The 11,483-nt window shown below is 31.3% G+C and overlaps 3 protein-coding genes across 3 annotated transcripts; 1 reads left to right on the plus strand and 2 right to left on the minus strand.

Annotated features, from left to right (window-relative positions):
* Positions 1 to 11: 11 nt before the first annotated feature.
* On the minus strand, positions 12 to 1,715 carry LOC145755545 (tropomyosin-like). Its single transcript, XM_082571783.1, has 8 exons — positions 1,561 to 1,715; positions 1,292 to 1,417; positions 1,060 to 1,217; positions 871 to 964; positions 713 to 783; positions 468 to 606; positions 289 to 358; positions 12 to 165 (listed from the first exon to the last, which is right to left on the minus strand). The coding sequence occupies exons 1-8, from the start codon at positions 1,672 to 1,674 to the stop codon at positions 80 to 82; spliced, it is 858 nt and encodes a 285-aa protein (XP_082427909.1). The 5' UTR covers positions 1,675 to 1,715; the 3' UTR covers positions 12 to 79.
* Positions 1,716 to 2,668: 953 nt separating this feature from the next.
* On the plus strand, positions 2,669 to 9,469 carry LOC145754873 (coiled-coil domain-containing protein 170-like). The gene is made up of 16 exons (XM_082571029.1): positions 2,669 to 2,884; positions 3,064 to 3,137; positions 3,252 to 3,291; positions 3,500 to 3,619; positions 3,874 to 3,984; positions 4,154 to 4,299; positions 4,420 to 4,570; positions 4,926 to 5,111; positions 5,398 to 5,526; positions 6,171 to 6,263; positions 6,335 to 6,430; positions 6,563 to 6,763; positions 6,989 to 7,162; positions 7,415 to 7,657; positions 7,876 to 8,112; positions 8,336 to 9,469. The coding sequence occupies exons 1-16, from the start codon at positions 2,768 to 2,770 to the stop codon at positions 8,699 to 8,701; spliced, it is 2,484 nt and encodes an 827-aa protein (XP_082427155.1). The 5' UTR covers positions 2,669 to 2,767; the 3' UTR covers positions 8,702 to 9,469.
* A 258-nt stretch (positions 9,470 to 9,727) lies between these two features.
* On the minus strand, positions 9,728 to 11,055 carry LOC145755544 (sideroflexin-2-like). The gene has a single exon (XM_082571782.1). It carries the CDS (start codon positions 10,998 to 11,000, stop codon positions 10,005 to 10,007), a length of 996 nt encoding a protein of 331 aa, XP_082427908.1. The 5' UTR covers positions 11,001 to 11,055; the 3' UTR covers positions 9,728 to 10,004.
* Between the last annotated feature and the right edge of the window lie 428 nt (positions 11,056 to 11,483).

Below are 11,483 nucleotides of genomic sequence, written 5' to 3' on the forward strand. Positions count from 1 at the left end.
ACAAAATGCGGTTTGATATTTAAATAAATAGATAAATAGTTGCGGTGTCGTATTTGAGTTAAAAGTGCGAAGATTTCTTTTAGTTGAGGGTGATCATGTCTCCAAGGGTTTTGTCCAACTTTTCGCTGATTCCCTTGTACGACATTTTCTCGGCGTAAAGTTGATCTAAAACAAATAAAAATGTTGTTAAAGCGGTGCATAAATAAGATAAAACTTATAGCCTAAGTGTTTAAGTTGTATAAAACGTGGCTTAAATTAACTTGGTAATAAAAAGATAAATGAACTTACCTTCTAAGTAATCGATGGTTTTTTCAAGTTTGTCTACTGTTCTCTCAGCGAATTCAGCCCTTGTTTCAGCCTAACAAAAAAACATAAACTTTTGTTAACTAGGTTCATGGTTATATACAATGTTTTAAGCTTTATAAACTTGCTAAATAGATTTAGTGTGGTAAGTTTTGGGGGTTTACGTTTTTCAAGTTTTCTGTCAATGCGTGAATTTCTTTTTCGAAGTTGTCCTCTTTTTCCGAGTTTTGGGACGACACAGTCTCCAAACTTCTCAAGTTGTCGTTCAACGCTTTCAACTGTTCGTCAGACTTCTTAACTTTGCTACAAAGGAGACACATTGTATAAGAATCACATGATTTATATGGCAATACTGTAAATTACTTTTGAACTCTTAATTGGGTTTATAAAAGGTTTTATGCTAGCTTACCCTTCGTATTCTTCAGCTCGGTCCATAACACGTTCCAAGTCAGTTTCCACCATTCGCAACTTACGACCGACCTATTATAAAAAAGTAACATATTTAAAAAAGGTCGTGATTTAAATTTGTTAAAATTATGGGCTTTTTTATTATTTAGAAAGCCCTACCTCTTCGTATTTTCTGTCAGCGTCTTCAGCAATACATTTGGCATCGCGAAGTTGGATTTCTTGCAGTTCCAAAGTCTCTTCGTCTTTGAATGACCTTTAAGATTTTATAAGAGGGATTACTTAAAGTTTTAGTTGTAATGTATTTTTTGACAGTTCAATTTAACTTACAATGTTTTATATTTCGTTTACCTTCCTTCGATGACCTTTCGACCTCGCTCGCTCTCTTCTGCTGCCTTTTCGGCAACTTCAAGCTTGGCAACAGATTCGTCTAATCGTTCAGTAACTCTCTGCAATTCCTCTTCGATCAACTGCATGCGTCGGGTCTGGGCGTTCACTTCCAACTCAGACTGTAAGTATAAAGTGATTTATGACTACAACTAAATATATATGTACAAAGTAATTTGTTTAGTTTTTAGCTTACGTCGGTAGCAACTTTTTCAGCGACTTCCAATTTTTCGATAGATTGTCGATGTTCTTCCATAACTGTATCGAGTTTATCTTCGATTCCAACAATTGTTTTGCTAAGGGTGCTGATCTCATTTTCGAGCTTAAAATCAACAAAAAATTTAAATAAAAACTAAACTTAGTTAACGATGCAATCAACTTTTTATTATGGATTTAAATGTTGCTTGAGCTAGTAGTTCTAGCTTGATTGTTACTCTTATGTAATTGCCTTAACCTAGACATTACCTCTTTAGCTCTGTCTTCACTGGCTTTTTTGTCGTTTTCCAAGGTGATTGCTTTTTCAATGGCTTCGTCCTTGTCTTTAATGAGACCTTCCATTTTGTGTTTAATAGATTCCATTTTGTCTGTGTTGTTTGAAAACTAAATCGAACTTGAAACTACTGTAATACGTTGATGAGGACTATGATAGCAAAGATAGCAACCAGCTTGCTTAAATACCGTGCGAATGACAACTGCAATATCAATTGGAAAAAGGACAGATAGGCAAGAATGACGTCAGCTTGCTCTACAATTGGTCTAACAGCCTGTAATTTTATCACCTTGTCAAAGTGTTGACGAAATCCTGACGCCTGACTACCATGAACGCGATATTGCAAACGGTTGGAAGTAAATTTGGATAGTTTAAAATCCTGTAAGGTAGGTAGGATATAATTAAATTAAACACGATTTTGAGAATACTTTAAAACAATACTATATTTTGTACACAATGCTACAGTTTTAAAGCAGTGTGTATATGATATTATCAAATTGCGATAATTATTTCTCTTTGGTTTTTCTACATAGAAGTTAAATTACAATGCTGTGTTATTAATACTTTTTAATTGAAAAAAAGGTTCAAAAAAACGACAAAATTACTTTAAACTACAACAAAATTTATATTATCCAACCGTGACAGCTTATGATGTCTATGGTATTTACTCGGGGCGCGTTGTTTTTGTTGCCAGGTAACCAAAGTGTGCGTCTTGTGTTGTTCAGTGGTTTCAATGCCTGTACTTTCGCGTTTTGTGGCCGGCTTGGTTACGCATTCGAGGGTCTAGATTAATGACTGTTTGATATAAAATATTCGTTGTGCCAAGTTCTTGCTACAAAGTCGTTACAGTTTTTTTACGCATTGTACAAACAGACAAAGATTGCGGTAAAATTTACATAAATAAATTAAATAAATCGTAAAAAAAAAAATTATTATAGGGGTAAATATATACAATAAACAGATTAGAGTTATATAAAAAAAAGTCACGTATGCTTATTGTAGAAGTTTTACCAAGCAACAAGTAGGCAAAATATTAGTTTTTGTAATTTTTTAATACAGTTATGTTAACTAAATTTCATATATCTTTTTTATTGTGGAAATAGAGTTTAAATTTTTTTTAAATTGAAAAGGCCAGGAACACAAAAAAATTGTAGTGTTATAAAAATACACCAACAATTAATTATGAGTTCGTATCCGAGATATACAAGGACAGATGACTTGATTAACGTTCATGAAAATTCAGCTTTAACAAGACCCTACCAGCCAAATGGTACTTCACATATGCATCTTGTCTCAGATGTAAGTTATTTGAATAATTAAATAAAAATATTATATTTTTACATTTGACAATTGTTATTTTAGTTTACATAAGCTTTTGACCTAGAGCGGTAGTCAAGGCACTGGCTATTACCACCTGGGGTTATGGGTTCAATCCCCACTGCTTCATTGTTTAATAAAACATTCTTTATTTTTTTTAGCTTCAGGAACAACTGAAGTCATACAGAGCTGAAATGGCCAAGAAAGATGAATTAATTGCAGAATTAGCAACCAAGTATGTTTTGTTTTTTTAATCTAATAAAAATAGAGTTTACTAATTGTTTGACTGTAGAAACTGTAGTTTTAAATAAATTAATTTATTTGTTAACATGATTTGTTTCAACTGTAGTTCGCCAAGAATGGAATCAACACATCCAACAAGATTATTGGTTAGTAAAAGTTAAAGTTAAATATATATGAAAAAAATTATTATCTTTTGTTTTGGCAAATCTAAGTCAATTTTATGCTTCATGCATACATTAATACTTTATAGCTTACAATTTTTTCTTCATAAGGTTCTAAATATTTGCCTATATTTTAACTTTTTATATGCAGAGTCACTCATTTTATTTATATATTTATTTATTTTATAAACAGAGGGACCCACTAGCACCTGATACTTCTGTTCATTGGAGAAGTAGGGTTGGGGTATCAAATGAAAATATGCATGCCGAGTTAGCTGCTCTAAAAATCAAAAACGAGAATTTACTAGCTGCGGTAAATTTAATTTCATTAAAAAAATTGCCTTCTTAATATAAATAGAAAACTTTGACTTTTGATGTAGAATTGCAAATAGTATCATATACATAAGGTTAATTTTCTATGATAAGTATTTAGAATTTTTAGTTAACAAAGAGTTAACAATACATACCACAGCTACAAACAATTCTAAAATGGTAAACGATACTTAAATAAATCAATGATATCAGCAAACAATACAATACAACTTAACTTCCCTCTTATTGTTACAGAACAATGAACACCAATCCAGGCTTGATTTAAAGGATAATTACCTCAAGGAATTAAAATCAAAATCGGAAATTCAGAGAGAAAACTTGGCAAGACAAGAGGCTATAATCCAGGTAAAAATATTATAGCAATTAATTTTATGTTTGTTCTTTTAAGTTAATGTATTATAAATACAAATAATCTATATAACAATATGTTTTTAGAATATGATTTTTAATTTACCTAGAATAATAAATGTTATTTGTTTAAAACTATTTTTTTTTAAATTAATTTTAATTTTAGTCTCTGGAAAGTCGTGTTCACACTGCTGTCCACCAATCAGATGCGTTGGAACAATTCTCCACCAGAGGCAGTGCAACCATCCAAACCTTGCAAAAAGACAACAGGGATCTAAATCAAAGAGTTATCGACTTGGAAGCAAGAGTGAGGTAAATGAAAATATATTGTGCCTGTTAACAAGTTTAGCCTTTTTAAATTAATAGAATTTTTTGTGTTTAAAAAGACATTAGTTACTGCTTTACAAAAAAAATTTGTTTATACTTTTTTAGGACACACTTGCTAGAGAAAGAGGAAGCAGAACAATTGGCAGAAAGCAACAGCAAAAATTTCTTTGATGTTGTGGCTCAAGTTGGTGATGCTCTTAATATTGATACTGAGGCTGGAAAGTTGGAAGGGGCAGTAGATTTGTTGGTGGAAAAGGTAAAATAAAATTTAGGGGTGGATTTTTGACCATGGTTTTTGTTTTTGATCATGGTGTTTGTTTTGACCATGGTTTTTGTTTTTGATCATGGTGTTTGTTTTTAATCATGGTTTTTATTTTTGATCATGGTGTTTGCTTTGATCCTGGATTTTGTTTTTGACCATGGTTTTTGTTTTTAATCATGGTTTTTATTTTTGGTCATGGTTTTTGTTATAATAAATTACTAAAGGAGTGGTTACTAAGTAGTAGAATCCTAATTATATAAAAACTATTTTTTGTGGCTTGGATTTTTAGATAAAAGTTAGGCTTAAATATCTTATCAAACTTAGATTTATCTAATTTTTGAACTTTTAGAGCAAAAATTTATGCCAAGATACTTTACTTCTGGAAAGCAAACTCAAAACCTTGGAGGATGCCTTAAGTGCTTACGACCTCGAGTCTAAGGCGAGTCGGGAAACAATCATGAGATTAGTGGCTGAAGTTGGAAAAGAACAAAAAAATGTTTCGGAAAATAGCAACAGCATGAACCGTCTCAAAGCAGTAAGTAACAAAAAAAACTTTAGGTTTATTTTAAAATTTTGTATTCGAAGTATTTTTATTTTAAATTTGCTACTGAACTTAAAAAGCATTAAAAAGTAGATTAAACAGCAACAGCCATGGCAACTAAAGCAAACAATCACATTATTTACCCATATTTATTACTAATATTTTATTGCTGTATTGACGCAATGACCAACACAATAAAAAGGGAATTTCCTCCAAAATTCCATTGTTAATTTGTAACCTAACAATTTGTGATGTAATAATCTGCTTTGTGACATCATAGGAGAGAGATGAGGCCGTGTTAAGCAAAGAGAGTTTAGAGCGTGAGGTCGCGTTGTTAAACGACCGATTGGCAGCAAACGAAAAAACATGGACGTCATCGAGGGAGGAGAGTACGCAGCTAGCTACCAAGGTAAATAAAATTTTAAAAATTTTTAAGAAATATAAAAACACTTTTTTATTATAATGAGTCACCATAACACGAAAGTACCATATGTTGTTGTAAATAAGTTATATTTTTGGCCTATATTTAAAATTAATATTTTGATATTTGATATTTTATCCATGAATGCATATATAAAGGTAAAATAAATAATACCTAATTTTAAGGGGTTTAATCAAATATTTAAATATATTATTATTTGGTTTGTAATTTATAAATCGTCCACACGATAAATCATATTTGTTAATACTTTAAAAGAGCATTCACTTGGCTCCAAAGTCTAATTTAGTTTTATACCAAAACAGAGCCTTAAATTAAAGTGTAACATCATAAATAATATAAGTTTGACTGTTTGCTATTTAACTTATTTAATAAGTAAATATGACTTTGATAAAAATTTCAACATTTAATTGTGTATTTTAATGCTGGTATTTATGGGGTATAAAACTTTATTTACAGCAAATATTAAACCAAGCGTTTTATATACTTGTTTAAATATAACAAAGTAGAATTTTAATATATACAAAAATTTTTTTAAATTTTATGTTACTCACTTATAATACAAAAAAAATTGTATGAAAAAAAAATTAAATTTTTTTGAAAAATTTGTTTAGACTTCCTTGTTGACCCAAGATGTTAAAAGACTGGAATATGAAAGAACAATGGCTCAAAACGAAATGCAATCCTTTAAATCCACCATGGCAAAGGTATGGAAATTATTATTTACAAAACTACCTGCCAAATACTCCATTTGTAATTTTTTAATTTGCTTGTTTAGCTTTTGAGCAACCCTTACATTGAAATAGAAGAAAGGGAAGATTCAATCAAGAACAGAATTAAAGAATTGGTTGCCAGTGAACAAGAAAAAAAAGCTGTGAGACCTGGAATATAGATATAAAATATTAACTAGTTAAAATTTTATTTTTTTTATTTTAAGGTAATACATTTTGAATTAAAATTTTAAAAAAATTACATTTATATTTATTTAAAGAAATCGTTTTTTTAGCACATTGACATGCTGGAAAACAAGTTAAGCAACAGCAACAGTTTACTGGAGAGACAATGTGAGTTGCATCAGGAGACTGTGAGAAGAGCAAAGAAGTCGGAAGAGTCCACATTTCACCATGACAGCAGACTAAAAGAATTAGAAAACGAACTGGCATCCAGTGAAGTGTTAAGGGATACCCTGAGAAATGAAAAGCACAGGGTAAATTTTAATTTTTTTTTCATTAAAAAAAAAAACGGAAAAAACTGGCAGCAGTTAAAACACTTGGCTTCACTACCTTAGGTACTGGGTTCAATCCCCACTGTTTACTGCTTTCATGCTGTGGTGCCCTTAAGTATGGTGCTATAAACTGTATGAACTCCTGACTTGATATATATAAAAAATAATAATTACACAAACAAACAAAAAAATATATTTTTTCTATAGTATCAAAGATTTCTCCAACAAATGGCTGAGGCAATGAAAATGGACGAAGTGGCAGTGGACCTTGGGTATGACTTCAACACTGATATTCTTATCACTAGAGCCCAACAACTCATGAAATTGGAGGCTGATGCACTGGTTGAAAAGACTTCTACTAATTACAATTTGCACAGAAAGGTGTGTTATTTATAAATGTGTAATGGCATATTTCCAGCTGTAAAGGCAACACAAGTTACTAAGTTTAATCAACCATTCAATCTTTGTCTAAGGCATGAATTAGTTTAAAAAATGGGCAGTTTTTTGTCGTTAAAATTTTATTATATTGTACTTAAGCGTTGTTAATAATAAATAAAAAAATCAATGTTAATAAATAAAAAAATCAATGTTTAAAAAACGCCAACATTAAAAATTGTAAATATTTACTTTTAGTTGAAAATGATGAAAGAGCAACTGAAGAGCAAAGAGCTCCATGCCGAGCTTCTCCGCAAGAAGATTTCACAGATGGAGGAAAGGGATCAAACCAGATCTGCTCTTGCAATCGACCGCGATGATGCCATCGTCACAGTTCAGAAATTGCAGCACAAGATCGAAAGGCTCAAACATGCTCTCGGAGACGAAAGAGTAAAAGTCACTCAACTAAAGGCACAACTAGCAGAAACTAATCAATTAAAGGTATATTAAACAAAAATATGTAACAAAATTTTATTTAAATTAAAACTTATATGTAGATAAATACTTTGTAAAAGAGTTGCTATCAACAGCTGAGGTATTTTAATTGTAAAAACTAATAATACAATTAATTATATTAATTGTTAAGGACAATTAAAACCAAATTTTATAGCACAATTAAAACCAAATTTCAATTTACAAACTTTACTTAAATTTTACAGACAATCACTCTTGAGCAACGCCACAAAATCGACGAACTCGTCAGCAGAGTCAACACACTAAGCAACACAAAAGATAAACAGAGAAACAGGCTGAGTAGCCTAAAGCAAAATATTCGAATGACTGAATCAAATGCTGATGAGCTGAGTGGCAGGTTAAGGACACAGTTGGACGCCATTACTGGTGATTTGTCGTCAACCAAGATCGCATTTGATGAGACAATGAAAAGAGAAAAACAGGTTGATGAGATTATAAAATTGAACATTTTAATAGTTTTATTTGTTTACTAGCATTAGCTGTAGTAAGTATTTATAATCGACTTTTTATGTAAAATATAGAACTAGAGAAGTAAAGTTTAAACTTGTGGTTGTATCTAAGAAGCTATCTGATGATAATAAAAAAATATGGTTTTGTCTTTTTAATTTAAAAAAATGGTAATAAATAAATTTTATGTTTTTTTAGTTGGTTGATTTCAGAGAAGTGGTAGCCAGAATGCTTGGGCTCGATGTTACAACACTTGCTATTCCTGACTATGAGATCATATCAAGATTGGAAAAACTAATTCACAATCACCATGTTGGTGCAGCAGCGACCATGTCTCTAAACAAGTCTTTAGATGCCATTGATCCTCGCTTTAGATCGGGTTTTGAGCAACCTTATGGTGGCCACACGAGGGTGAGTCGGAGTGACGAGTATGCCAGGTCACACAGTCCAAGAAGACATCATGCCGACGAGTACGAAAGATCAAGGAGCCCAAGTCCGAGGAGGAATCACGGTCACCATCATCATCATCACAGATCGAGGTCTCCTTCTCCAAAAAGATATTAAATTACGTGAGTTTTTTAATTATTTTTTGGGTTTTCATTTACTCGAATTATTTTTACACAAAAATCTTGGTTCAATACCTAAAGCACAAGTTTTTTCCCACAAAAAATTGTGTTTATTGTTTTAAAATGCATTTTGTTTTGTGTGTTTGGTGTATACCATTTCCACCACAGTTCCTAATGAATCGATTTTTTTTAGTCATTTTATTCACTGTTTCATTTATTTTTTTTGCATTTTAACCATTTTTAGTTGATCATACAGGTTATCTTAAATCCAATTATCTATGACCTAATATGATTTTATTAAACAGTAACATCCATTAATCATGAAGTATTAGTTGATTTCATGTTAATTAAGGCTATAGTTTTCTATTCATACACATCATTTTTATTTTATCATTGTATATATTAAATTTTTGCACCTTACATTATCCGAAGCACAATTTGATTTTATGTAGTGCCTTTTTTGTATTTCTTTTATAGCACTGTTACGTATTTTTTTTCACAAATGTCACTAATATCACCCACCATCACCTTATTTAGTTTAGCACACTTGTATATATTTTTAAAATTTTTTTGTGTATATAAGGTGGTATGTATAAAGAAGCATATTTAAAATTTTGCTACCTATATATAATTAATATTGCATTCCAAAAAATGTATGAGATTTTAGTTAATTTTGACTTCCCAAATTATTATATTTTTTTATTTTATGTAGATTTTTTTTTGTAATTTAGCAATAATAATTTGTTATGTAGTATATAGAGAATATTAAAATACTAATATTAAAATGTTCTTTTTTTTGAACAAAGCAACAAACATGTTTGACCTATTAAAATTTAAGGCATTTCCTGTATTGCCTGGCTACCACCATATGAAAGTACATGCTTTTATGTCCTAAGGATATTTATAATAGTTTAAAAAATTCGAGTCTTTAAAATTACTAGTAAATTTAATACACTAATTTTTTTATTTCTGTTTATTAAAACAGTGTTTCACCAAAATTAAGGGATAAAATAAATAGGCACTGAGAATGATTAAAAGTCATGTAAAAAACACCACCAACATTAAAATCACACCATAACAAATGTAATATGATGTAAACATATATGAAATGAAAAACCTATCACAAATGGCTTTTTTATTGCATTTGCATATTAAAAAGTTAAAACCACTTTAAAATTCAACAAAAAAAAACAAAAACTTTAAACATGATTAAACCTATGATTTTAGTACAACAATGGTACTAATTTTTCACTAAAAAAAATAGCTATAATTTGGCTTCTATTATAATAAGAATACACTTATTATAAACCCTTATTAAAATAAACCCTTTTAACTGTGTCTCCATATTTAGACCTTATATCTTTTTGAACATCTGATTCCAGTTTTTCCAGAGCCATAGATGCAGTTTGAGGAAAAATAGAACAGGCAGCAGGCACCATAAGCATTAAAAACACGCCCACCCCCAACGTTTGAAAAGGTAAGTGCAACCAAGTTCTGCTTTTAAACCATGGTTTTCTTTCCATTTTTTCCATCATCACTGGAAGAAAAACCATGCCTGGAGCTGCCATAACAACCCTGGAAAACACAACCTGTGCGATTCCTTTTTTGGCACACTTTTTCGATTTGCCAAGTGGTGTGCCATCTTTATCAGTTATGTTTACACCGTCAATTAGTTCAGTTTGTCTGGAAAGTGGAATGTTTACGGCATTTGCTGAGGCAACGGCTACGAAAGGCATACACCTTGCAACAACAGGCTTTGCCTTTCTCGAATACAAGTTTAACCCAACAGCTACACCCACTGCTGTTGTGGTAGCGCTGAGGTAAGCAAATGCCATTTGAGCAGTTGTCGTTTTAGAAGCTGCATTTCTGTTGGTATAATTCACTAATGCATTAAAAGATTGGTTAAACCATTGACTAAGGGCAACTTGAGCAGGGGTGCGAAAAAATTGTAGAAGCAGTCCAGTTACTGCCATACCTCCAGGCACTTGAAATGACATTCGTCCGAATATGTTCATTTTTTCACCGCTATCCGGGTGAAAGGCTGAGTCGTACAAGTGCTTGGCCTGCCATAACTTTTCTTCTGAAATATTTGGCGGGCATTGTCTGCTTCTTTGCAACGTGACTAAGTCCTTAGCTTCATTTAGTTGTTGGTCTGTTGCAAAGGCCTTTCTTACGTCGGTTATCACAGCAAAATGCCTAAACCTTCCCAGAAAAGTGGACTGATTCCATTTTGGTTTTTCAAAGTCAAAAGATTTGTCAATTGTAGTTGGATTTACAATGTTAGTTTGCGAAGACATAATACCCACACACTTTAAACTTGTCCTAGCACCTAGTCAGTAAAAGACCCCCGCCTTTCGCAAAATCCCCTTAAACAAATAGCAAAGTAACTTAATGCGGCACCTGCCATTGAATAATTGCAGGCTACTATTTATTTTACGCGTAACTGTGTTGAACCAATATTTGTTTATTTTTGACGACCATGTTTTAAAATTTTATATTTATTAATTTATGGAATCATATAGCAACAAATTGTTTAATTAATTACATTTTTAATCTTGTAAACCTACGTTAAAACGTGATACCAGATTTAGACATTTATCAGTTACAACTGCGCTTTTAGAAATTTTGGTTTTTACATATTCGCGTTTGCAGTACTTAAACATTAAGTAGGGATTTTTTGTTTTTAAAAGAGATTGTGTTGTATGTAGTAGTGGCTTAAATGCTAAAGAAACATGTTAATGATTATCAAATAAGCTTTACAGCTATTCTTGTCTGCTCTT

This window comes from Corella eumyota, chromosome 6 (assembly GCF_963082875.1).
Source record: "Corella eumyota chromosome 6, kaCorEumy4.1, whole genome shotgun sequence".
NCBI classification, from domain to species: Eukaryota; Metazoa; Chordata; class Ascidiacea; order Phlebobranchia; family Corellidae; genus Corella; species Corella eumyota.